Below are 25,557 nucleotides of genomic sequence, written 5' to 3'. Positions count from 1 at the left end.
GACACATGGTTTCTCCACAAGTCATTTTATTAGAACATGTGACTCAAAAGGAACTGCAAAAAACACGCCTCAAAATGCTGTACACAGTTTGCGCTCGATGCCTACGGACACTAGAGCCAGTGTGTGCATGGCAAGGGAGCCGGGGGAACGCGGCAGGGTGGGGTGGGACCAGGACCACCACTGAGGTCCCATACACTGGACACGTCCCTAACTCAGGTTCAGCTCTCCTCTGTGCAAGAGTGAATGCCTCTAGACTCAATCCGAGTCACTGTCTGTCTCGGCTTCTTTCACATCCACGCTGAATTTGTACTCCTGGTCACATCCCATGTAAGCGTCACTCATGAAGTACAGGGTGTAGTTGTGGGCGCCAGTGGCCGGGGCCACAAAGTCGAGTTTCACCTGGAGAGAGCAAGCACAATTCAGGGTCCGCTCAGATACCTGCCCCCTCTCACAACCCACTGGGGCCAGCGGACACACTCACCTTGGCCTTCTGTTGCAGGGTCAGCCTCTTGATGGAGATGAGACTGTTGGACTTGGCGTCTCCAATCACCACCCACCAGCCCTCTTCACGTTTCTGTAGTAACCAAAACCCAACAAAGTCAGTGTGTAAAACTGGAGGGCTGTGACACCAGGCAAAAAGTTACAAAAACAGGAAAACAGAAAGCAAGCTTTCAAAATTTTCATACCAAAAGATAATCGAACACAGGATTTTAAACTAAGGTTTCTCGTGTGAACTCAAATTTTCAGTAGACAGGTGAACTCATTTGTTGGTTCTGGCTCACTTCCTTGTCCCAGAGAACCTTCTCCCACTTAGTGCCTGACACTAGATCCAAGACTCCACTATCAGATATCTAGTCTTTGAGGCTGGCAGCTTTGAGTTCCTCAGAGACCCTTTTAGGTAAAAGGCAGACATGCCAGAGGACCAAAACATGTTAACATGGGGGTGAGCCTGCCAGCAGAGCGGATCCAATGTAGGCCTTCTGCCAGGACTTCCCTCAGCAACCAGTCACCTAAATTGCCTTAAAGCAAAAAAACTACAGACTTCCACAAAAAGCACTTACAGCCCCCAAATTAATCCCCAGCCTTGTGACATCGTCATTGCTCTAGACTTCCCCCCGCTGATGACTATGTGCCCTTGCAGCACAGACCCTAGACAGTGGGCAGGGCCTTGAGGGGACCCCAGGAGGCCAGTCCCAGCACGTACCTGCGGGAAGAGAGGTGCGATCACTGGACCCGTGACTTCCTCCTCCCGCTCCAGCTGCACCAGCACGACGACTGGCCCGCCACTGTGGGGAGACATCCAGGGTGCTGTCACAGCGGTGCCCGCTGGGGGCTGGCCTGGGGCGGCGCACCTGGCCCGTGTGGCTCACCTGCGGATGGCATCCTTGTCCACCACCTCGTAGGACAGCTCGATGTTGGGGTAGCGGTTACAGAAGCGGGCCACGTCCGCGATCTGGCTGTCCGACAGCTGGAGCAAGGCATTGCGCTCTTCGTCCTCCATTTCCATGATGTCGAAAACACTCTCCACCCCCTGGGCGGGCATCAGAGAGGTCAGGGAAGGAGAAGGCAGATGCAGAGAAAACACTCCGGCGATTCATCCTCAGCCAGGTGACTCCGTTAGTGCTCTAAACTTCCCTCCCCAGTGACGCCAGCCCAGACTCCAGCCAATGGAGAGTCCACTGGCTCCACAGAGTGGCCATTTTTATTCCTGTGCTATCAGATCATCCCAAGAACACAGCTCACAAGAGTCAGGCTCCCTGGGGCCTTCTTGGGTAACACCTTTAGAGAAGCCGAAACAAGACATCTCCCCTCCCACAACCAACCCCAACGCAGGACACCCGGCCTCCAGACTTGGCCACCCAACACTCCGATGCAGGCCCAGCTCACCTTGTCTGCGCAACGTTTGATGTGCTCGGAGGTGAAGTGTGGCAGCTGTTTCAGATAGGAGTCCTTGGACCACATGGCTTGGGTGACCATCTGGGCCAGCTCCATGGCCGCCAGGGCCGGGCTGAGCCACCCGTTGCTAGAGAGGACGTCCACACAGGCCTGGATGAGCCGGATGGCCTGAAGAGGGACAGAAGAGCATGAGCAGACGGAGTGGGCACTGCTGCCTCACAGGCCACACTCAGGCCTCCGTGCCCCCGACGCCCAGTCTCCATACCTTGCTAAGGATCTCCTCTGTATCCGACTGCAGCTCAGCACTCAGCTGCATGCGGGACAGGTGAGCCTGCAGAAGCAGGTTGGTCTTGACATGCGGGTCGTTGAACTTAGGGTTATTCAGCTTGTGGGGGACCTTCTGGGCCAGCTGGAAAGTGGAAGAAAGAGCTGTTGGTGAACAGGTGACCCTGCCTGAGACCCACACTCAGGCCCAAAGCACTACCTGTCCCAGGCCCATGACCAATCCAAACTTGGGGTAGATGGTGGCTGTGGGCGGTGGGGGTTGAGATGTATGTGAGTGTGTGAGTGAGCCTGGGGGCGGAGGAGTGGGTGTTTTCCTGACCTGACAGCGGGATCCTATGCATGGGCATGGGGGCCGAGTTTCACCCGGCTCGGAAGACATGCTCCAGAAGGCAAGATGTGCTCACCTGCCGCAGGAGGTTGTCTTCATGGTGCCGGATGGGGATGTTCTCATACTCGGCCGCGTTGGAGATGATCTCGATGAGCCCTCGCACCTTGGTCTTGGCATTCAGGGACATGCTGAAGAGCTCTGAGAGAGGAAGGAAAGGACATTTGGAGGGGTCAAAGCAGGCAGAGGAGGAGCAGAGAGTTAACTGCTGGGCTAGCCCAGCGCCACCCTGCAATGCGTCCCTCTGACAAGCACACGAGCCCCTGGAAGCCTTGCCGAGTCGTTCCCCGCGGCGGCAGGCCCCGCCGGCCCTCACCAATGGTGGTGTAGTTGATGTAATAGTAGGCGGCGATCATGCCCAGGTTCAGGGGCGCCACATCCATCTCATCCTCGACGCTGATGCACTTGGACTGCTCCAGGTCACTCAGGGTCTGCTCCACGAGCTCCGACAGGTGGTCAGACAGGTGGCGATGGGAGATGCCTGTGAAGGTAAGCAGTGAGCGGGGCTGCCGCAGGGGGACGGCGACCGAGGGCTGAGCCGCCCGCCGGCGGGTGGCACGTGCAGCACCGCCACCGACCCTGCAGGTTGTAGTAATTGGGGTTCTGCGTCATGCGGCGGTACAGGAAGGTCCAGGTGAGGTAGTCCACGGCGTCCTGCTTGTTCTCGATGGTCTTGGTGACGATCTCGGCGTTGAAGTGGTCGTGCATACAGTGGTCCAGGTGAGACTCCACCGGCAAAGGCTCATATAAGAACTTCTTGAAGAAATCCTATGGGAAAGAATGTCAGTGACGTTACAGTCCACAGTCAATTACAGTACAGTCACAAAGAAAGGCCAAGGGCAAACAGGGCCGCTGTGCAACAGGCACGGCTCACACAGCTGGAAGGACCCAGCTGCGCAGACAGGGTCTGGATCTGGACAGTGGGGTGTGTGCCTGTTCCCGGCATCACTGGACACCTCTACCGCAGAGCAAGGTACACCGAGCCCCACCGGCTGAGCAGGGCACGAGGAAGACAGACCCAGCCAGAGGGCTAAGCTCTCAGCACACAGAGTCAACAGCAGTGGCAAAAATCAAAGGCTACAAAATTCTACGCAGGGAAAGGCTGGTTACAAAAGCAACGCGGAAAAGAAGACAGAGAGAATACAGGAAAGTAAGCAAAGACACCTATGGAGAGAGAGATTAAAGAATCTGGTCTGAGGCCCAGGCTCGGAAGACCGCGCAAGAGGCCAGGGCTAACCTTCTTGGAGCCCTGGCACATGATGACGCAGCGCCCCTCATCATCCTGCAGGGGGCGGTTGGCATGGCCCACCATCTGCAGAACGTCGTAGATGGGGTAATCCACGTACCTGGAGATGGAGGGAGAAGAGGACTCAGGACGCTGCCTCCCTGAAGGTGGAAGAATAAGATGCACACACAGGGAGACATGGAAAAATCACAGCAAGCCTCTGAGTGTGCTCGGGCCCTACTGTCACAGCCTATCTATACATCATGTTAGTTTTCAGGTGTAAGAATCATGACTTTGTTGCTCAGGGTCTTGTAAACCAAAGATATTAATCCATCTAGTGTGTGTGTGTGTGTTCCCTCATGTCCATCTCCTTGCGACCCCATGGACTAGAGCCCGCCAGGCCCCTCCGTCCATGAAATTTCCCAGGCAAGAATACTAGAGTGGGCTAACATTTCCTCTTCCAGGGGATCTTCCCAACCCAGGATCAAACCTGTGTCTCCTGCATTGGCAGGTGGATTCGTCACCACTGCGCCACTTGGGAAGTCAACCCATCTAATGCCAACAGCCAGATAACTCCATATTAAAGCGTTTGATATGTAAGGCAGGCTCCCAAACCTCACAGCCATATAGTTCATGAGTGATCAAGTCCACCCCACTAAAATCCAAACCTAGAAGTAGGTTCAAGCATCAAAAATAAGTCTGCAGAAATAAAACCCTAGCTGGGGTGGAATCTCAGCTAGCTATTTATTTCCCTAACACCTTTTCTTCACAATAGTGACCTTCTGGGTCTCATCTTAGGAGAGAGGGGCCCGTTAATGCACAGCACACTGGACTCACGCGTGGATCTTGCCGTTGTAGTACTGGGTGTCCATGATGATCACCAGGTGAGCGGCCACATTCATGCCCCAGCAGAGGCTCCGAGAAGCGACCACCACCTGGATGGCCCCTGAGTGGCAGAGGGAAGGAGGACACTGAGCACAGGGTTCCCTGGGTGGGGCAGGATCCGCTGCCTCTGGGGCAAGCAGCAGCCTGCCCTGCTCCACATTTCAGAAGTCAGTGCAAAGCTGGGCGGGGACAAGGTTTCATGACTGAGGCTAACGCGGTACTACAGGAGGGTCTGCCTGTCACTGCTGCTCTGCTGGGGGGGCTACCCTGCAGGAAACGAGGTCATCCTGAAACAGACCCCCAAGCCGAGAGAAAGTCAGGCTCACACTCCTGCCTGACAGGCAGGCTGTGCCGACTGGAACATGCTAATACCAACTCGGCCACAGGCTGGCCAGTCCATGGTAGCAAATTCGAGCTCTGAGGGTGCCCCAAACCAGGCAGGTTCAGGAGTTAAAGAGTGACAGTAAGTAATTCTGGCAGGAGCATTGCCACTGCAGCTCCCTAAGCACTGTCAAAATACTACTCTGCACGAAATGCCTAACGTCAACAAGAGACAAAAGCACACAGCCACCCAAGGGAGACACACAGAATGGACTCCATCTCTAAAGCCCAAGCACCCTGCGAGTCCGGATCCATGGAAAATTAGGTCTAGAGGCCAAAGGTCAGGTCTAAATACCCAGGTTCTAAAAGAGCACGACTTTATATGCCTGCCTGCTTTCTCCTCTACTAAGTAGGTTGTTCCACCTTCATCTCAAGGACACTGAGATCAAATAAAAGATGAGAAGTATTATGAAAATGACGAGCGTGCCTGCTGCTGAGAAACATCACCCACACAAGAAAGTGTACTCCACACCCCGCTGACCCCTGGAGCTGGTCTCACTCTGCACCTCAAGGCCTGCTCTCTACCTGAGCTGAAGAGCTGCTCCACCAGGCGCCGCTCCAGGGGGCTGAGCCCCTCGTGCAGGTAGCCCACCCCGTTCAGTAGCGTCTCCTTGAGCGTGCTGTCACTCAGCTTCTCCAGGTATGGGATCAGGTCCTTCTCTGTGCAGTGCAGGAACCTGGGTAGCAGGAGCACTGGCTCAGCCCGGAGCACAGTCACCCCCCGAGAGCCCCTCCCGGGGGTGCTCACTCAGCACCCAGCCAGGTGGGGGCTGCTCCACCGCACACACAGCACCTGGCGGTGGGCCACCCACCTCTGGCGCTGGATGTCGGCCGCGCACGTGGTGAGGATGTCGATGGCGGTGAGGCGCGTCTGCTTGCGGGAGGGCACGAAGACGATGACAGGCTTCTTGGGCGAGTGCTTGGTGATGGCGTGATACACAGGCTTGGCCATGGACAGCAGGCGAGTCTGCGTGTGGCTGATATTGAAGCCCTGAGACCGGGGAGGGAGAGAAGGTTAGGAGCCCAGGGAAGCTGGGCTGTGGGGCCGCGCGGGAGCCAGAAGCGTGGGCCCCACCTGGATGTGCAGCTCCAAGGGCACAGGGCGCACGTTCGGGTGGAAGTTGAAGGTGGAGGTGGCACTGCAGCCCAGCCAGTGGGCCACGTCCTTTGCGTTGGAGAGCGAGGAGCTGAGAGCCACGATACGGATGGGCCGCTCTATCTGGGAGGAGATGTAGCGCATCCGGGAACAGATGACCTCCAGGACAGGCTGCGGAGAGGGGCGACTGATCACTGCAGGCCTGGGCGCTCCGGCCTTGGCCCTGAGCGCCTCCGTGGGCAGCCCAACGTCCTTGAGAGGATCTCCTAATTCTCCCTTCTGATCAGGGACTCTCCCATCTCTGGGTGCACCTCTCCCCAGCCAGTCTCCACTAAGCTACGCTGGTCTCAAAAAAACCTACTAAAAAATCTCAGGTCCTCCTCTTGAGACAAGGTGACAGGCAGAAGCAGCCCCTCATCTGTGGCCTACACATTAGGACCAGGACCAAGGCTACGCTGTGGACCCCAGCACCGTGCCTCTGCGGCAAGGCCAGCCGTACCCCATTCTCGCCCCCGATGAGGTGGACCTCGTCCACCACGAAGAGGTTGATGTTCTGCACGTTCTTGCGCTGCTTCCACCGCCGGGACAGGATGTCCCACTTCTCGGGCGTGCTGATGATGATGTTGCCTTTGCCCAGGAGCTTCAGGTCTGTGCTGGTCTCCCCCGTCAAGAGCACCACCTTCTTGCTGAGCCTGTCCTGGAACTTCTCGTACCAGTCCACGTACACCTGGCAGAAAATCGTCAGGGTGTCAGCATTGGTTCATTCATTTGGAGAAAATCCCGAGAGGCTGAACACAGACCTGTCACTCTTCAGATCTCAACCGACTATACCAAGTGACTGGAGAGCTTTCCTTTAGAGTGCAAACTGAGAAAAACGGCCCCCAGCAGGTAAAGCCTGGCCCCAGTTGGCTCTGCAAACTTTAGGGCTCAGAAAAACCTCAGTCTGGACTCGAGGTGAGAACGGCTTCTGGGAAAACACAGACTGCACGCACCTGTTCGGCCAGGGCCTCCATGGGGGTGATGTAGACGCAGCGGCCCTCTGAGCTCTGCAGCAGCATCCGCAGAATGGCGAACTCTGCGCAGATGGTCTTCCCGCTGCCCGTGGGGGCCCCCACAAACACGTTGTCGTCGCTGTTGTACACGGTGTTGAACACTGAGAACCAACAGAGAGGCAGTGAGACCCCAGGGAGGCTCGACGGAGGCCGTGTGGGAAAACCCCGCCCATCGGTGCCGAGGGGCAGCCAGCAGGGGAGGGGACGTGCCCCGCTGCAGGCGGGCCTGCGCCTTCTCTCCCGCTCACCTGCCCCTCCCAACACGAGGAGGACAGAGACCCCGAGAAGGAGCTCAGGTCCCCTGGAGGTCTGCCGAACACAGGAGCAAAGCAGGCCGGGGCTCCCTCCTCGCCTCTCCACTGCCTTCTCAGCGACCAGGGTGCCAAACTGGAGGGGCCCGGCTCCCCTCCTCCGGCCCCCCGAGCTCTGCCCACGTCCCCTGGGAAGCAGCTAATACAGAGCGAAGCTAAACATCGGACCCCAGCCCTCACACTGGATAGAGCCAAGCCCCGCCCTGCACTGGGGCCTCTGCTGGGGCGCCGCTCTGGTCCTCCATTCCTCACCCACAGAACAGGACCGAGGCACCAGCGCCCCCAACGGGCAACCACGCACAGCGTCAGTGGCGGGAGGGAACCACTCGGGCTGCACCCAGCCCAGAGAGCCTGGAACACGGGGCGTGCTCTGGGGACACAGCTCTCATTTCAAGCAGTGAAGGGGAGGAGGCCGCAAAGTCTCCCCACTCCGGCTCGATACTAGAATCTCCCAAGCCTGAGAAACAGCCGTGCACCGTAAGACCCGCTCAACCAACCCTCTGCAGGGAGACGTGCAATGACGTGAAGCAAATCTAACAGTCACCAAGGCCAGCTGAGGACAGAAAACGCCCTGGCTGCTCCCACAGTTGACACTGAGCTCCCACACCAAGTCCAAGTCCCACACCAAGGGCCAAGTCCCTGGGCGCCCCCTCCCTCTCTTCCTGCAGAACCTACCTGTCTCCAAGGGACCTTTAAATGTCCCCAAAGGAACTGCCCGCCTGGAAATGCAAACACCTACCCTGGGTCTGGATGGGGTTGAAGAAAGGAAATTTATCCTGGTAGAGGCTCTCAAAGGCGCTGTTTCTCAGAGCAGACACAGGCAAGGGCTGAAGGTCCAGCAGCTCGGTTGGGGGCGGGTACTTCTCTGGCAGGATCAGGTGCCGGAAAGAGACGGGCAGCTGGGTCTCACAAGCTGCCAGGAGAGAAACGGGAAGGGCAGTGAGCGCACTGGGAATCCCAAGGCAGCTTGCGTGTCACTCTCCCCAGCTAAGGCCAGCCCAGCACAAGGGGCCAGATCTTGTCTAAGAGCCCCAGGAGGAACCTGGCCCCGGGGACCCCACGGACCCCGCAGAGCAGGTGCACTCACAGAGCCAGCGGTCAGACACCACACGGATGAAGTACTGAGGGGGCAGCGGCTCAAAGACGGGCACGAAGAACGTGATGAGGTGCTCGTCCTGAGCATACTTGGCCTTGAGCAGGAAGTACTCATGGTGCAGAATCACCTCACTGTCCACGTCCTCCACAAGAATCCAGAACGCCTCCGACGAACCATGGACCTGCCCACCCAAGCACGAGGGACGGGAACATGAGCCGAGGGACGGGCAAGGGGGACTCAGCCTTCCCGCCCCGCTCGCCTCCAGGCCCCTGAGGCCTGACCCCTGGCACGCCCAGACGGACCTTCTCGTCCCACTGGAAGTCGGGCGTGATGGTCAGCTCCACCTTCAGGGTGGAGCGCGTGATTGGCTGTAGGTGCACCGACAGCTCCAGCTTGGGGAAGAGGTGGACGTACTTGTGGATGGTCTTCCCCATCTTGGGCATGCGGATGAGCTCGCCTGTGAGGACACGAGGGTGCATGCGGCTGCAGCCCAGCCTGCTGGACAGTCTGGCGAAGCCGGCTCTGAGGGAAACGGGCGGGTTCCACTCCAGGCATGGGCTCTTCCCTCCACTAAGTGGGGCCCAGGGGATTCAAAGCTCTGAGACCAAGGGCAAGGAGCCTAGAAGTAATGGGACAAGACACGCGAGCGCAGGGCTTAGGGCCGGGAACAGGGAAGCAGGCGGGCGCAGGGAGACATCTGAGCTGTGCGGCTGAGGAGGCAAAGACGGCTTCCCGCACACCTATCTCATTGTGATTCAGGTCGTACAGACGCTCAAAGGGGAAGTTCTTTTTCTCAATCTTCTTCACGACCTCCTCAGGGAGCTTCCGGAACTGGCGCAGGGGACACATGGACTGCCACCTGTCCAGGGAGGACAGGGGAGCTTCTTGGTCTCAATGTCTACCCAGTGCACGCGTCACACATCGGGGTGTGCTCCAAGGCTTCCCCACCAGGCCCTCAGCCCAAGGACCCCAACCCAGGACCAGCTGCCAGCTCACTGGCACTCACATGCGTTTGTCAATCATCTTGCAGAGGTTCAGGGTCTTGTCTGTAAGCTGCGCCCAGCCTCGGTTCAGGACAATTTCAAAGATGGCCCGCATCAAGCGGCCAGCCGACTGGGGAAAGAGGAAGCATTTCCTCTGTTAAGTACCCACTGTCCCCAGACCTAATGACGCCGCTCTACACACAATTTAATCACCTTGAGCTCTAATATAATCAGCCACATCAACTCAAAACCCAAGTCCCCCCGAGAAGCTTGGGGACATGACAGAAATGGGGCTCAAACGCACTGTCCAGTATTTAACAAACTGTTCGCTGTGTGACTTTACAGTTTTTGGTCTATTTAGCATTTAGGATCCTAGCAAGGGTAAAGGTGCTAGTGACTTGCCCTGAGGAAAAGACAGAGTAGCTAGTCATTTCTAGGTTTATTTAGGAGCCCAGCAGTTATAGTGGGAAGTGCTTCTCTGCAGAGAAGCAGACATGTGGAGCCTCCCAGATCTCTCTAATGGCCTCACCTTCCCAAAAGCTCAAGATGAGCAAAACAGAGTATCCACACCATACACACAGCAGCTAACAAGCCAGCTGAGGCACAGCTCAGCTTTCTTCTCCCTTGCTTGTATCGGCCTCCTTCCTACCAGACACACACAGCACACGGGATCGTAACGTATCAGGGCGGTACAATCCACCCTCACCTGAGTAACATAGACCATGTCAGCCATCAGTGCAAAGCCCTCCAGCTTCAGCTGCGAGATGAAAGCCTGGAGAAGCACATTGATCTGGAAAAAGCAAGGAGGGCGATCACTGAACCATCCAAGGTGAGTAACGTTCCTGCTCCAGGCCTCCATGCCAGGTAAGATCTAAAGCTCTTCACCTACAGACACTAGGAACTGATACTCCACGCACAGAGAAGATGTGAGGAAGACGCAGAGACTGGGAGAGGGGCAGGCTACTAAGCACAAGCCCGAGCGCCAGGCTCACCTTTCAGAACACGAGGAAAATCACCTGACTCTGTCCCGAGCAGAGAGGAGCTGGGCTCACCTTTGCACTGGGCTCCTCAATGCTCTCCTTAACGGGGATGGGCACCCTCTCCAGCAACTTCTGCAGCTCCAGCTTCTCCTCCTGCCATAAGCAGGAAGCAGGTCAAGGAAAAGCCCAGCAATCAAGGAGAGAACCATCCGGCAACATGGTGGTAAGCACCAGCTTCCGGTTTCCACATGCTGGGTGGACTAACCTCTCTCACAGTGATGTTCTTGAACTCTGAGGACAACGAGAAGACTCTGAAGAGCTCAATCTCGCTCAGGGTCGGCTTTAGCAGCTGGTTGTAGGTCTGCACCGTATCATTAGTGATGTAGTAGTGGCTGGCTATACGGCCCAGTTCTGTCACCTACGAAGAAGGAAGACTCAATTCAAGGCCAATCACTAACAAGCAGTAACCTCTCACTGTGGACAAGAGATGCTTAAGAATGAACTCACAGCAATACAAGTGCCTGGCTCACGTGCGGGAAGAAAGACGGCACAGGGGTTTCCTGGTGGTCCAGTGGCTAAGACCCTGAGCTCCCAATGCAGGGGGCCCAGGTTCAAACCCTGGTCGGGGAACTAGATCCTGCATACCGCAGGTAAAAGATCCCCCACGCCACAACTCAAAAGATGCTACATGCTGCAATGAAGAGCAAAGATCCTGCGTGCTGCAGCTAAGACCTGGCACAGCCAAATAAATTTATTTATTTTTAAAGAAAGATGGCCCAATAAGCTGACCTACAGTGACCTGATGCCCACCCAGAAAAGGGAGCTGAATCAGCCACCACAGCTCAAGATGTAGAAAGGAGGCACCATCAGGTTGCACACCACTCTAGAAGCGTCTAAGTTCAAAGGGCACAGTCCAATACTGCCTGATTTTCCACTATTCCAAGCAAAGGGCAAGTAGACAGGCAGTCCTCCAATCAAGAAAGCCGTTTGAAAGGCTGTCTCCAGGGGTTACAACTTTTGTGGGGATCTGTGCCTCCTGCCCTTGGCCCACTCACCTGGAAGTTGCCCGTCTTCTTGTCATACTTGACTAGGTTGTTCTTATCCAGCATCAAGGCAGCGGTATGAACCAGATCCAATCGGCGCTGGTCTAGCAGTGGGTCTCCCTTGAGGTCATCATGAGAGATACCATAGAGGGTCGGGGACCGAAGCATTCGGATGTATAGGTAGGCGTAGCCCAGCCAGTTCACTGCATCCTATCAGAGACAGAACGTGGGGCTCTGCATGCAGAACTGATGTCCACATGAAAAGCTCCCATGGAGGACTTCAGAATTAGTTCCCAACTATGAAAATATGCCTTACACTGACTCATGAATGTTCATGGTATTTCGTTATTTAAGAATATAGTCCTTACTGAGATTCTGGCAACAAGGGGGAACTGTCAGCCAGAGACCCGAGAAGCCTGAAAGCACAGTTACACAGAGGATGTGGCGCCCGGGGCTGGAGGACCCCGGTGCCGATGGCCCACACCACAGCACTCCTGGCGTCCTGGCCCCTCTGGCAAAGGCCAGAGGCGCTGAGGGCAGAGGCCGCCCACCTTTGCGTTCTGCACGTTCCCCAGCACGACCTCGGCGTTGAGCATGTCGGGCAGCTTGGACACCATCTGGCTCTCGATGGGGAGCTGCTGGTTGAGCAGCGACAGGTAGTACTGCAGCTCCCCGTGCGAGGTGATGAGGATGCCTTCGCCCTTGGTGTCATACTGCGGCCGTCCCGCTCGTCCCAGCATCTGCGCGGAGACAGCAACCCGAGACCACGGCTCAGAGCTTCCGGCTCCTGACTCCAGACTCCTACACCACAGAACCTCACCCTCCACCTGCCACCTTTGGGGTATGCTGGCATCTTATACACAGCATGCTTTCCCCACCAAGAAAAAACTCAGGAGCTCCATACTTGCAGGATGTCCAGCGCTCCTAGTTCAGTCCAGCGGCCCTTCTCCGGACTGTATACCTGGGTGCCTTTGATGATGACGGTGTGGGCAGGGAGATTCACACCCCAAGCCAGGGTTGCTGTGGAAACTAAAACCTACAGAGGCAAGGGAAGGCAATAAGAAAAACAGACCTTGCCACCAAGGGTACCTATCCTCAGCTTCTCTAGGCACCCGGCCTCAGGGCTTCTAGCAGGACTGAGGTGGGTCCCGTACTTGTCAATGAGACATCAGAATAAAGATGAAAGTAGTCCTTGGGTTCCTCATCTCTTCAAGAATCAAGATTTCAAGGCTCTAGAGACATTTAAGAGGCAGTAATGCAGACCTATCTGAATCAAGGTTGTGCTTAGTCTCTCAGTCGTATCCAACTCTTTGCAACCCCATGGACTGCAGCCCACCAGGCTCCTCTGTCCATGGGATTCTCCAGGCAAGAATACTGAAGTGGGTCGCCACACCCTCCACCAGGGGATCTTCCCAACCTAGGGACTGAACCCAGGTCTCCCATGTTGTGGGTGGATTCCTTACCATCTGAGCCACCAAAGAAGTCCAAATCAAGGTTACTAGACAATTAAAAATACAGACTCTCCTAAGAAGGAATGAACAGGTCCTGACCTTATGGGGCCTTGTGTGACAGTATCTGGAGTCACCCACATCCTGGCTTTGCTGTTCTTCCCAGACGCTTTCCTAAATTTCCTCAGCTTCCCTCTCGTATGACGGAAAGAGCTGGGAGAGGCAGTGTGAAGTTACGCTGACCATACCTAACGCAGCCCTCTGACCTGGCTGCCCGGGTCAGAAACTACAAAGTGCTAGGCACGAGCACGCAGCCCAGTCCCCAGCGCTTCCAGTCTCTCCGCCTGAGCTCTGCCCACTCTCACCTGGATGTGTTTATCAGCAAAGAGGTCCTCGACAAGTGTCCGGTCAACTCTGGTCATGCCCGCGTGATGGATAGCAAAGCCATAGGGCAGCAGGTCCTTCAGCTCCAGGTTCTGGGAGCAAGGAAAGAACAGTTGAGGAGGGGAGCCTGCCGGAGGGGACTCTATGGAGAGGAAGCAAATCTCCTCAGCCAAGACACTGCCCCTCGCCCAGTCCACAGAGACAGAGCCAGTCACACCTGCCCCGCGAAACAGCACCGCCAGGAAGCCCTGGAGGATGGCCTGGCCGACGTGGACTGAGCCAGCGACCAGGGAGGACCGGGGGCCCCGGGCCCGTCCCCCTCACCTTGCACTGCTCGGCTTCCGTGCGGAGGACCTCTGTGGAGGCCGAGCCCTCTCTCAGAAACAAGCCCAGCGTGTCCTTCTCCAGGCACATGTCCCGGATGGCCCTGGCGGTCTTCCCGGTCTCCTTCCGGGAGTGCACAAACACCAGCACCTGAAGGGAAGCCACAGTCGAGGGACTCCGCTCCCACAGCCACCTCCCGGCCCCGGGGGATCGGCAGCAGGAAGCAGAGGCTGCACCGTCAGCAGGCCAGAAACTGAGGTCTTGAAGAGGGAGATGGCAGGAATGCGTAACGGCTTGGAAGCCTAATGGAGCCCTCAAGACCCTAAGCGAACAAACCTACCAAGTGTGAGGGTCCTGTTACTAGGAAACCCAACTAACTCCTAACATTTTGTCTTTAACAGCAAGTTTAAATATACTATAGATGAAAATTCAAGAGTCTCAATTAAAAATCTTGTGTTCAGGTATCTGATGAGATTCTAAACAGTTAAGACATATACCAGGCACTGGCCTATATAAGTGGACTTAGAGACTACGTCTCAGTAGAAAACTAGCACCATTTTGCAGGAAATAAAGTCGTCCAAGTCTTTCTTGCTAAGAAAAGATTTGTCTCTTCCTCTAAATCCTTATACTTCTTTTCATGAGACAAAATACACAGTGTTCAATTAAAAATTACATCACACTATCCAGCAAAATGCCCTTTCACTAAGTTTCCTTTTTTATCTTTATTTTTACAATATTTTTAGTGTAAGCCACTCAAATCTTGCATGGAAGAACCCTTGATAATCTAGACAGACAGACTGCTTATCTGTGCATGGGGATTCCTTTTCTGGGCATCTTATAATTACAGATTCAGTTTCTTTAATAATTACAGGACTATTCATGTTTTATCTATTTCTTCAAGGCTGTTTTGCTAGTTGGTAGTTTCTAAGAAACCAGCGCACTTCTTTAAGGTTGTCAAATGAGTGTAAGGCTGCTGACAGCATTCCTTTAACAGCCTTTCAAATTCAAAGGTAGCAGACTCTGCAGTAATCCCCCATTTCATCTCTGGAACTGGCGATTTGCTTTGCTTTGTCTCTATAGTGCTGCCCAACTATCAATAAGTCAGAAATTCAAAGAGATCAGGAGTGACAAGAAAACCACGACAGACCTGATTTTTTCCAGCATGTTCCATGATTTTCTCATAGACAATTTCATTCATGATTTGGAAACGCTTGATGGCTTTCTTCTCCGTGATGCCCACATATGTCTGTTCTAGAGGCACTGGGCGGAAGCTAGAAGTCCAACAGTCAAATCAATGAGACTTTGGTACAAAGCACTGAATAAAAAGTCCTTTTCACTGCCAGGGAGTGATAGGCCTCTTTTAGGATTTCTACCACATCAAAACCAAGGGCCATTCTAAAACTCGAATCTAATAGAGCTCCTTGGCAAAGAAGGAAGACATCAGGAAGGTCACCCTGCTTAAACTTCTTCCCGTCTCTTCTTTTACCTGTTGTCAAAGTAGAAGAGGCCCTTGGCAGGATCTACACGTAGAAAGGTAGCCACATCTTCATAGTTGGGGAGGGTGGCGCTAAGGCCAATGAGGCGCACATCCTCCTGGGTCATTTCAATGTTCCGGATGGCCCTGGCCACCAACGCTTCTAGGACAGGACCTCTGTCATCGTGGAGAAGATGGATCTCATCCTAAGGAATGGGAGCGCAGCAAATTACCTTTGGGACCAGAGAAATGAGGCCCCCTTTCCTGAGAGTAGTCCCGTTTTCTAAGTACATAACTACTATTACAAATGAAGAAGACAAGAAAAGGGATCCCAAGCCAGGGAACCGCAAAGGATGAGACAGTATTCACTGTGAAACATCCCGGCAAACATGCTCTGAGCATGAGCTGCTTTGCTCCAGTTCAGTGGAGCAATGCGTTACGGTCAGGGAAATCTGACACTTGGGGTAAATGAATTCCTAGCTTACCTCAAAGATAAACTTCTTTACTAAAAATGAAGCTTCTGATGAAACCAAATTTGTATCAAACTAAGTTTCACCTCTAAGCAGTTATCTTTACCAAGAGCAAACAATATGATGTATCAAATAAAGAATTCACATAGCCTAAGGCAGTGCATCCAAAATCTCAGCAAGCATTCAAAGCATATGGAGACCTTATTAAAATGCAGACTGTATTTCAGTAGGTGGGAGTGGGGCCAGGAACTCTGTACTTCTAACAAGACTTTGAGTAGCAGGCTCTAAGCAGGGGTTGGCCTACTTTTTCTTGAAGGCCAGAGAGTCAACATGCAAGGTCTCCTTTCTGCTTCCCCGGAAAACCTAAAGAAACTACTCTCAGACTGTCGTTCCTCCCTGGGGGCTTCTGAGTATTCAGAACACCGTATCCTGACTCCTACTTATTCCCCCTGAGAAGGGATTACTTATTAAGTCCTTTTAGTTCTGGGAATACGCAAGCAGCTTTTTAAATTGTCTGTTTACATTTACTTCAAAATGTCAGACATAAAAAGCCACGAACGATACGGCAGACACATGCCCCTCCTGGGAAGCGTTTCCACTTGGTGCAAACCCTCACTCAGCACTAAGAGCACTGCCGATAACAGCTGCCATTACAGAGCCCAGCGGCTGGAGGAAAGGCATTGAGGACACGGAGAGTAGGGCCTGGCTGGCCAGTCTCCACGTCCCCACAGGGACGCCCTGCTCACCAGGATGACGAGCCGCACGAGCTGGGTGTAGGTGCGCTCCCCGCCCTTGCGGGTAATGATGTCCCACTTCTCGGGGGTGCAGACGATGATCTGGGTGGCGCTGATCTCCTCCTTACACAGCTGGTGGTCGCCAGTCAGCTCCGCAACAGTGATGCCGTATGTGGCCAGGCGCTGGGTGAAGGAAAGGGACGTCAGGCAAGAACGCTTGGGGGGTGGGGGTGGGGGCTGGACTCCACAGTCTCTGCGAAGTCTGAGTGCGGGGTGTAAGAGGCAGGCATCAGCCCTTCAGAGAAATATCAAGTGTATGAGATCAGTGATATGAACGCTTATTTCAAAAACAAATCTGGACTTCCCTAGCGGTCCAGTGGTTTAGACTCTGTGGTTCCACTGCAGGGGGGCTAGGTTCAATCCTGGTCGGGGAACTAAGATCCCACATGCCACACAGCATGGCCAAAATATAAAAATTAGTAAAATAATAAAAAGATTCTCTGGGAGCTCTATACACAAGAGGGGGAAATGGAAGCTTACAGAACATAGACCTGGAGTAACATCAGGTCTGTTACCAAGCACTCATGTGAGTGTTTCATAAATATTCCAATAATGCAAATGATACCAAATGCAGAAAATGGCTAAGAGGAAGATTAAAAAAATAGTAAACCCTTGTTAAAGCCCAAAATAGACCCAGGACTTTCTTACTTCATAAACACTCTATATGGGTCAAGCTCCACCTTTGAAGGAAGAAAGAAATACTACATGAGGAGTTCCGGAAATGCAGCAAGAATGTTAGGCGAGAAGCACCAGAGCTGTCCCCAGGACTTTGAGAGCTGCACCCAACACCTTCTGGAAGGAAGTTCTACCTTCTTACCTTTCCAAAACTGCCCACCATCTCCTGCACCAGAGACCGCATGGGGGCGATGTAGATGATCTTGAAGTCATCCACGTTGATGGTGCCGTCCATGTTAATGTGCTTCCCTATCTCTCGGAGCATACACATCAGGGCCACGTTGGTCTTCCCGGCACCCTGAGATAGGGACAAGAGGCCTGTGTACCTAGTATACTCACTGCCCCAACTTCCAAGGGCTTATCACCAAATCAGAGTGTGTCCGGGGAATTTCATCTTACCATTTAACACCTCTTCTGCCAAAGGATACAGAATTAAGGAGTAGGGATGGAGAGGAACAATCTTGCTACCTAAAATATATACCGCACTGCACAAGAAAAAGGCAGGCAGGACAGTGCTTACTGTAGGAGCACAGAGCAGCAGATTTTCATCCGTCTCCAGGGCGGCACGGTAGAGCTTACTCTGGATCCGATTCAGTGTTTTGAAGCCCTCAAAGCCAGCCTGGGCATACTTGGGCAGCTTCTCCACTGGAAGAAGTTGCTAGAAAAAAGAAAGGCCGTGTGCATTATATTAGCAACATCCCTGAGCAGACCGTGGCTTTGCGAGATTACACTTCCTGGAAAGCTCTGTGTGTAACTCTCCTCTGAAGGTCAGACCAGAGAAACCAATACTGTCCCCTGGGCTCAAAATCAAAATGGGAAACCCGGCAGCAGCTTCCACTTCTGGAATAAACCTACAAGACAAGTAAAATCTACAAGACAAGGCCACGTGGAATGGGCTGAAACACAAACTAGAAGGGAGGCAAAGTGAGCAGAAAACTGAAAATAGCAATCCCCTCACTTCTTCAGAGCCGAAGGGCTTGGGCTTCAGGGCAGGCACGTGCACCTCTTCGTAGCCCTTGCGCTGGCGCCGGAAAGACCCGTCAGGAAGCTGGCAGCGTTTGTTGGCCATAAAGTGGCTCCCCTGGGTAAATACAAGGTCCTCCAAGTCCAGAACCTGCCGCGGAGCCAGTGCCTGGGAGCATGTGAAGAACAAGAACGCACAGGAAGTGAGCCAGCTGCACAAATGCGTCTCCACCCTCCATGGCCTTGGACATGACCCTGGTCCCTACCTCTCCACCCTGGTCCAGATCCATGGTTTCCAGGTCTGTGTCCATCCGGGACTGACGCACTCGCTCTCTGCGGGACCGCTCCTCCTGGGGAGGGGAAGACAGAAACAATAGCGACAGTTCATCACCACCCCAGCTTCTTGTCCTTTTCAGTCCCTTAGCTGAGCTTGACTCACAGGTACTGACTAGCATGTCCTGAAACAGACAGATGGCCCTTTATGTTCAGACACCTGCCACGGGGACCAGAATGACAGTATCAAATCACTTTCAAGGGACCTCACATAGTCTAGAGGTCTCAAAAGTCAACATTCAACACCCAGCACCAAGGGCTACCCCTGAGGGGTAGAGCGTGGGTTCTGTGTTCAGCAAACAGGTGTTGTGTTCCTGTGCTGTCAGCAGACACGACTTATTGTAAACAAACAGAGGAAGGTCCAGGTGCTGGTGATGACAGCAATGGGTCAACGGTCTCTCAACCACACCAGGGTGAAGGCACTGACTCCATTCTGTACCGATGACCACACTCAAGAGCATCTGGAGAAATACTTCACTTCTTCAACTTCCTCCTTTAATAGGAATGTGGCTTTATGCTGTAATCTTCTAACTGGTGTCTCTTTAAAGCGAACACTCTAACTCAGCAATCGGAGAGACAAACCACCCAGCCCTTACCCGGATCAGATCCTCCTTCTCCGTTTCGTGCAGCTGGTAGAGGAATTTGGACAGCTCTGGGTCAGCCTCCATCTTTCCCATGATCCTCTCCTTTTCAGCTTCACTCTGTGCACTGGCCAGCAAGGTACAGTACAAAACTGCCAAAAACAAAAGGAAAAAAGGGAAGGTGAGATACAAAAACAACCTTCAACCTCAGGGTAGAAGGAAAAATAAACAAGTGAGGCTGTGAAAGCAACACAACCTCCATCTCTCTCTCTCACACACACACACACAGAAGGGGCCACACTCTACTCACTCATCATCCTGTGCTGCCGCAACACCTTGATAAAATCAAAAGTGTTGAAACCAAGGAGCAGAACCAGCTGGTTCTCACACTCCCGGTCGTCGCTGGCCGTCTGCAGAGAGAAGGAAACAGCACAATTAAGGCCTCAGCCGCCCGCTTCCTACACTGCCCCACCTCCTAAGCTTCACGGGACACAAGAACAGCATCCTGGCCACACCTTCAAAATCTCCAGCACCTCATCTGCCTTCTTCTGTGACACAATGGCATCATCGTAGAAGCGACTGAGTTGCCGCTGAAGCCAAAAGGCATCAATGTCCCGAGGGTGCAGATCCTTCTTCTTGGAACTCATCAGTTCCCCTGAGGCCACAAGCTAGGAAGGAACCAGGCACTGAGCTCACCCTGTTGCCCTCTGCCCCAGGCGCTTTCTCATCGTCCTGCAACAAAGCTCTGCAGCCTACTCACAGCCTACCCTCTTCTGAGGGCTTTCTGATGGCAAGCACGGGATGGGAGGGGGACTCTGCTATATTGAATTCACAAGCACACCAACCCAAGAAGCAGGGTGCATTGACACATATACGATACATGGTAAAACAGACAGCTAGTGGGACACTGCTGTCAAGCACAGGGAGTTCAGCTCTGTGCTCTGTGATGACCTAGATGGGGTGGGATGGGATGCAGGGTGGGAGCAAGGCTCAAGGGAGGGGACATATGGACACACATAGCTGATTCATGCTACTGTATAGCAAAAACTAATACAATATTGTAAAGCAATTATCTAATTAAAATAAACCAGGGGGGGAGTGACTGAAATCTTGAGAAAATCAAGACACTATACATTACAGCTCACCCTATAAAAGGGTAGCTCAATAAACACTACATAAAAGGACCAAGGTACGGGAAAAAGTGCTGCACCCAGAATTAGCCTGCACTGCGGCAACAACAAGAGTGATCTGTACTCACATTAGCCGAGAGGGTGCAGCGCACCACGGCCTCATCCCCTTCCATGTCATCATCAGATGCCTCCTCACGAACCTCCCCATACACATCCTCATCACCTTCCTGTGGAAAGAGCCCCAACGCCAGCGCATGATCTGAAGCTGATCCTGGCATCCTCAAAGAAGCTCTCCCTTGTGCCTCACTTAAAAGCGTGCTCCGGGGCTAGAGCAACGGCGTCTGTGGCGAAACCAAGCTTACTTGGTGAAGCAGGGTCAGCCTCACTTCAGAGCACACTTAATGGAAGGAAGCACAGAGGCGCGCACGGGAAAGCACAGTGACTGGGGTGTGGAGACCGTGCTTCGCTTGCTCACTGCTGTCTACTCACATGGTACTGTGTGCCGAGCACAGGGTCACGTTAAAAGCAAGTCCTTGACAATAAGCATTTAAGAACAAATGCTCTCAGCAAAGCATTCTTTTAATTTGTTGCTACTTGAAATCATAAAATCCTACTAACTCGATTGCAGGAGGGGGCTTAGCAGTCTTCTGTTTCAATCATCTCATCAGATAGATGGAGTTACTGAAGCAAAATGACCTCCCTGAGATACAAGACCAAAACTCAGCCCTCTTGGCTCCCAGGTCAGTGCTCTTTCCTCTGACTCGCCTGTGCAATCCCTTCTTCCTGTCCTAGTTTATGATACTGCAAAGTCAGCATTAATGATCAGGAGCCAAACGCACCCACTGAGAATTCAAATGCAACTCTGCACATTTTTTTCAAGTGTTCCACTGGTTCCTACTTTTATTTATATTCAAGAAATCCTAATTAGATGGTAAACCTCAGTCGCTGCTGCAACTGTTACTGAAACAACCATGCACAAAATACAGGCGTGTTTTTGGGCAAATGTGCACTTTTGAAACTGGCAGTACTAAAAAGAAGAAAATTAAGACAGTGAGGTGAAAAAGCACTAAAACGTGACAGCATGTTCCGCAATGAAATACACTGTACTTTTTTCTTTTTGCTGATCCACTTGGTTTATCGTCAATTACCATACAGTTAATTTAAGTTCAAATTTGCTTGAGAGTATCAAAAGATAACCACAACCACTTCTCAGCAAAATACTAGTGATGCCCAAGTTTGACATCCGTACAACACCATAAAAATTATATGGCTTAAGTTAGGTAGCTTCTTTACACTAGAAGTGGTCCCCTCACCATAACAATTTAAAAAAGACTAGTCTGGGTTTGTTTATCACTTACCTCCTCATCAGACTCGAACTGTACATTCACACCATATGTCTCATCAATGTTGTCGTCTGAAACAGTGAAGGATTAGAAAAAGACGACAAGGAACAGTTAGTGAAATGAGGCACTTGGGAGCTGATTTCCTCCCTAACTGCCAGACGTGCCTCTTCTCAGGACAGACCTAAGGTCTAAAGACTCACAAGTGATCAACAATAGAGGGCCTTCTGCAGTGCCACCATGAGGCTTGCTCCAACCTGCCAGCTTTCAACACAGCTCCGCTCTGCCTCCTCAACCACTTGCGCCCCACCCCCATCCAGGCACTGTCCAAATTTTCTCCCACGTTCCATACAATAAAAGGGTCTCAGAGTAAGAAGTGGTGGCTGAAGTCAATAGGATTCTGGTATCCACCAATTATAACTCCTCCAAAATCACCAAATAGGATATGGGACCCTTTTAAGGCATCTTTCAGCTGCTTTAATGACTGAGGCTAGAAGATCATGTTGAGGGGTCAACAAGAAGCCAGGTAACACAGTCTGGACACCAAGAGCTCCTTACCCATATTCTGGATCTCCTTGTCTCCACCGTAGTCTGTGATCTTTTTGCCCAAGTTTACTAGCACATGGTATCTGGTATCATCGGTCTGACCCAGCAGCAAATCAATCTCCTTTCTCCTTTCCTTGTCCCGAAGCTTTTCATTCTTTAAAACAGCAAGAACTTCATCTGCTGCCCCACAAAGGATATCACGTGGCTGAAGGCAAAAAAAAACTTAGAAAGAAGAGACCCAGACAAAGAACATCACTGATGGGCTTCACAAAACAACAGGATGTGGACAGCCATGCGTCTCTTAAAGCCTGCATACCAGGTTCTGATTATTTTCACTAATGCTAATTTAAAAATGCCACCAAGGGTCACACAATTGAAGGGAGACCCCTCTGTTTCAAAAAAGGACTACATTCAAAAAAAGAAGGGGGACTTCCCTGGTGGTTGAGTGGCTGGGACTCCACACTTCCACTGCAGGGAGAAAGGGTTCAACCCCTGGCTGGGGAACTAAGATCCCACAAGCCATACAATATAGAAAAAAAATAAATAATTTTTTTTTTTAAAAGACAGAGCTTGCACAGCCATCTGCCACATTCCTCCAGATGACAGAGGCACTCAGCAGTCCTGCCCTGGACAGCCAAGCTTTTGGTAATTCTTTCTCCTCACCTCCTCCAGCAACCACCTCACCAGAGTCTCTCAGAGACTCACAGAGGGCCTTAATCTAATCAGGGACAATCCTAAGAGCACAGATTCCGGATACAGACTACCTGGGCTCATACCCTAGCTCTGCCAAACACTCTACTTCCATGACTTGGGAAAGTTACTTAAGTATCCTTTGCCTCACATCTCTCCTGAAAAATAGAAAAGGAGCATTAATAGCACCTAGACACAGAGCTAACGAGACTGAAAGAGTGAACACACATAAAGTGCTACCTCACGTAAACATCAGCCATATTGGTATGGCCCACACAAGAAAATCCACAAACAAGGTTCCTCTGGGGCCTTCTAGCTGTGACGTCCTCCCTCTCCAAAAAAATGTGGCTTCACCCTCTGGCTGCCTCACCTGGTCCCCAAGGGCAGCCTGGATGAAACTGAGCAGCACTTCATAGGTCTCCCGGGTCTCCTTGGTCTTGGGTTTATAGATGATGCCCACCATCTCATCAATGCCCTCCGAGAGCAGAGTATAACCCTTCATCTTGTTGATGTCGTGGCGGTCCTCATCACGCTTTCTTCGCCTAACAAACACATAGCATGGCACTGAACAGGTAGAACCGCCCTGTTAATGGTAAGACTAAGGCAAGCCCACCCTCCTCTTCTCAGCTTCATGATTCACAGTGCCCTGGTCACTCGCAGGAGGATCCCTTTACGGAAGCACAGGGAGAGCAAGGAGATCCCGTCACCCTCTCACTAGACGCACCCCATGCTGCACGACACATCCTCCCCGTTCATTTAAGAAGACAACCCTTTCTACTTCGTATGACAACATTACATGATTGGATCTGACTAGCTTTCATCCCTCAGACACACCTTCTTTTCCCAGCCAAAAAACTGAAGCTCCAAAGGAATCTACTGCCATTGATTCCTGGAAAAGAAGTCATACTCTACAAAGTGGAGGACCAATGATATGTAACTCATCTCAAATAGAACTGCCTTAATCAAAACTGGACCTATGAATTTTTGAGACTTCATCATGAGACAGATGATGATCAGGTATGAAGGATAACCATGAGATAAAGTTCAATGATTCTTTAAAGTCTGGAAAAATATCACCCTTCCCCAAAGTAAAAAACCAACTAAAAAGCAAAACAAGACATTGGCCTTTCATGCTCGAATGGTAGTCTATAACAACAAAAGAAAAAGCAGGCAAGAGCAAACAAAAGTAGTGGAAAGTTAGTAATAGAAGAACAGAGTTACTGTGACAAGAGTTTACCAACAGTCTTGAAAATACCATGAAGAAGATTAAGATCTCTCTATGGATGAGAAATACATGCTGGAAAAGGGTCTAAAAGCTGTTTTCCACTTCAGGTACACTTGTTAAGGCCAAAGAATCTTTCAACTCTTATGTTTTTACCTTCACTGAGTTGTGTTAATGCCACTGATGGCTCATCTTGCACCAAGCAATTCAGCAAAACCACTGCTCAAACACCAAGGGAAAATGGATTCTGTATCTGAAGAAAAATCATTTTTTCCCTTTGATACTCACTTAGCTCTTCTTTCCTCTTGCATCTGTGGTTTGGTTCGTTGCGCCTTATCTCCCATCCGGGTGCCCTCCAGCTTCCCAACCAGGGATAGCACTTCTCCTGTGGGTTCATCCCGGCGGGTCCGGTCAATGAGAGAGCGGTCAGCTTGAAGGACAAGATTCGAGTTCTGAAAAGACCACAATATTATTGAAGCTCTGAGGTAAGCTGGACTCAACTCCTATATCACAGGGATACCAGCTGACAACAAAGGAAGAATTGGAGCGACTAAGTGTCTATAATCACTAGTCGGAATAAAAATATGTTTTCCTTGAGAAGCGCATCGTATAATCGCGCATGAGCAAAAGGCAAACAAATCAATATAACAATCACTGCTTCTATCACTGCTCATAATAACTCCCACCTGGGAAAAGTGTCGGGCACGTTGGGGATGACACATGGAAGGGGGCGGGAAGAGCGCTGACGGGACCGGGACAAACAATCCTAGCAGAGCTCTCAGCCCATCCCGGTAAGAGCTGAGCCCCAATCACCAGCGGGGTTATTCACATCGCCGTGTACCCCCACCTTCGCCGGGTTCTGATTTCTCCTCTGCTTTCGCGGTTCTCGCGTAGACCTTTAGACTGAAAACTCCCTTCCTCAGCCTCCCGCTCCCTATCGGACTCCCCCGCCCAGAGCCCTCCGCCGAGCCCATACGCACCGCTTTGTACTCGTACTGCAGGCTACGGGCGGTTACATCCGCCATGGCCGCGGCTGCTCAAGAGTCTCAGAGCTCCGCTCCCCGGACCACACGCTACGAACGGTCGCCGATCTCCGCTACCACCGTGCCGGAACGACGCAGGAGAGACGCACTGCGGCCGAGAGAGAGAGCGCGAGCGAGCGAGCAAGCTAGATGGGCTCCCTTCCGCTTCCGGGTCGGACGCCGGAAGTGCAGGCGGGAAATAGACCGGGCGTGTGCGCCCGGCTTGAGACCGGCGAATCCTGGTACCCTCGAACGATGGTTCCGGAACCACGTCCCATACTCTCCTGGGCTCTGGCCTTCGGCTCCCAAACATTTCCACTTCAGAGCGAAACTTATGCCTGCTTAGCACCCTATCCTATCCCAAGTGCTTTTCTAACCCCTTCTTCCTCTGGTAACAGTCCTATGAGCTATGCAGGCATGGAGAGGCTAAGGAGCAGGATTTCTGGCTGAGGAAACTCGCACCTTGCAAGAGACTGAAGTGTGTGTGTGTGTGTGTGTGTGTTCGCGTGCGTGCGTATGTGTGTTATCTTCCTTTGGGTTTTT

At 52.4% G+C, this 25,557-nt stretch overlaps 1 protein-coding gene across 1 annotated transcript; it reads right to left on the bottom strand.

The window, feature by feature from the left end:
- Positions 1-9: 9 nt before the first annotated feature.
- On the bottom strand, positions 10-25,181 carry SNRNP200 (small nuclear ribonucleoprotein U5 subunit 200). Its single transcript, XM_055400091.2, has 45 exons — positions 24,973-25,181; positions 24,281-24,444; positions 23,141-23,312; positions 22,093-22,285; positions 21,553-21,608; positions 20,323-20,421; positions 19,580-19,732; positions 19,375-19,474; positions 19,080-19,216; positions 18,417-18,500; positions 18,146-18,319; positions 17,708-17,845; positions 17,330-17,485; positions 16,465-16,635; positions 15,261-15,454; positions 14,922-15,045; positions 13,775-13,924; positions 13,432-13,542; positions 12,523-12,654; positions 12,170-12,358; positions 11,631-11,828; positions 10,841-10,993; positions 10,648-10,728; positions 10,302-10,385; positions 9,619-9,725; positions 9,353-9,471; positions 8,915-9,069; positions 8,604-8,793; positions 8,256-8,429; positions 7,146-7,306; positions 6,653-6,880; positions 6,133-6,324; positions 5,870-6,048; positions 5,583-5,734; positions 4,629-4,737; positions 3,804-3,912; positions 3,145-3,334; positions 2,883-3,047; positions 2,586-2,707; positions 2,162-2,305; positions 1,888-2,064; positions 1,371-1,531; positions 1,205-1,286; positions 482-574; positions 10-399 (listed from the first exon to the last, which is right to left on the bottom strand). The coding sequence occupies exons 1-45, from the start codon at positions 25,015-25,017 to the stop codon at positions 256-258; spliced, it is 6,411 nt and encodes a 2,136-aa protein (XP_055256066.1). The 5' UTR covers positions 25,018-25,181; the 3' UTR covers positions 10-255.
- Between the last annotated feature and the right edge of the window lie 376 nt (positions 25,182-25,557).

This window comes from Moschus berezovskii, chromosome 11 (genome assembly GCF_049115385.1).
Source record: "Moschus berezovskii isolate FMDL1 chromosome 11, NW_MosBer_1.0, whole genome shotgun sequence".
NCBI lineage: Eukaryota > Metazoa > Chordata > Mammalia > Artiodactyla > Moschidae > Moschus > Moschus berezovskii.
Note: the sequence above shows the minus strand (reverse complement) of the source record. Positions and strands in the feature narration are given on the sequence as shown.

Coding starts and splice junctions, on each gene's coding strand:
- SNRNP200 (XM_055400091.2), bottom strand. CDS start 25,017: ATGGCGGATGTAACCGCCCGTAGCCTGCAGTACGAGTACAAAGCG. Junction 10,729..10,840: donor AGAACATCACTGTGAGAGAG/GTTAGTCCACCC, acceptor TGCTTATGGCAG/GAGGAGAAGCTGGAGCTGCA. Junction 3,048..3,144: donor CAATTACTACAACCTGCAGG/GTCGGTGGCGGT, acceptor TTACCTTCACAG/GCATCTCCCATCGCCACCTG.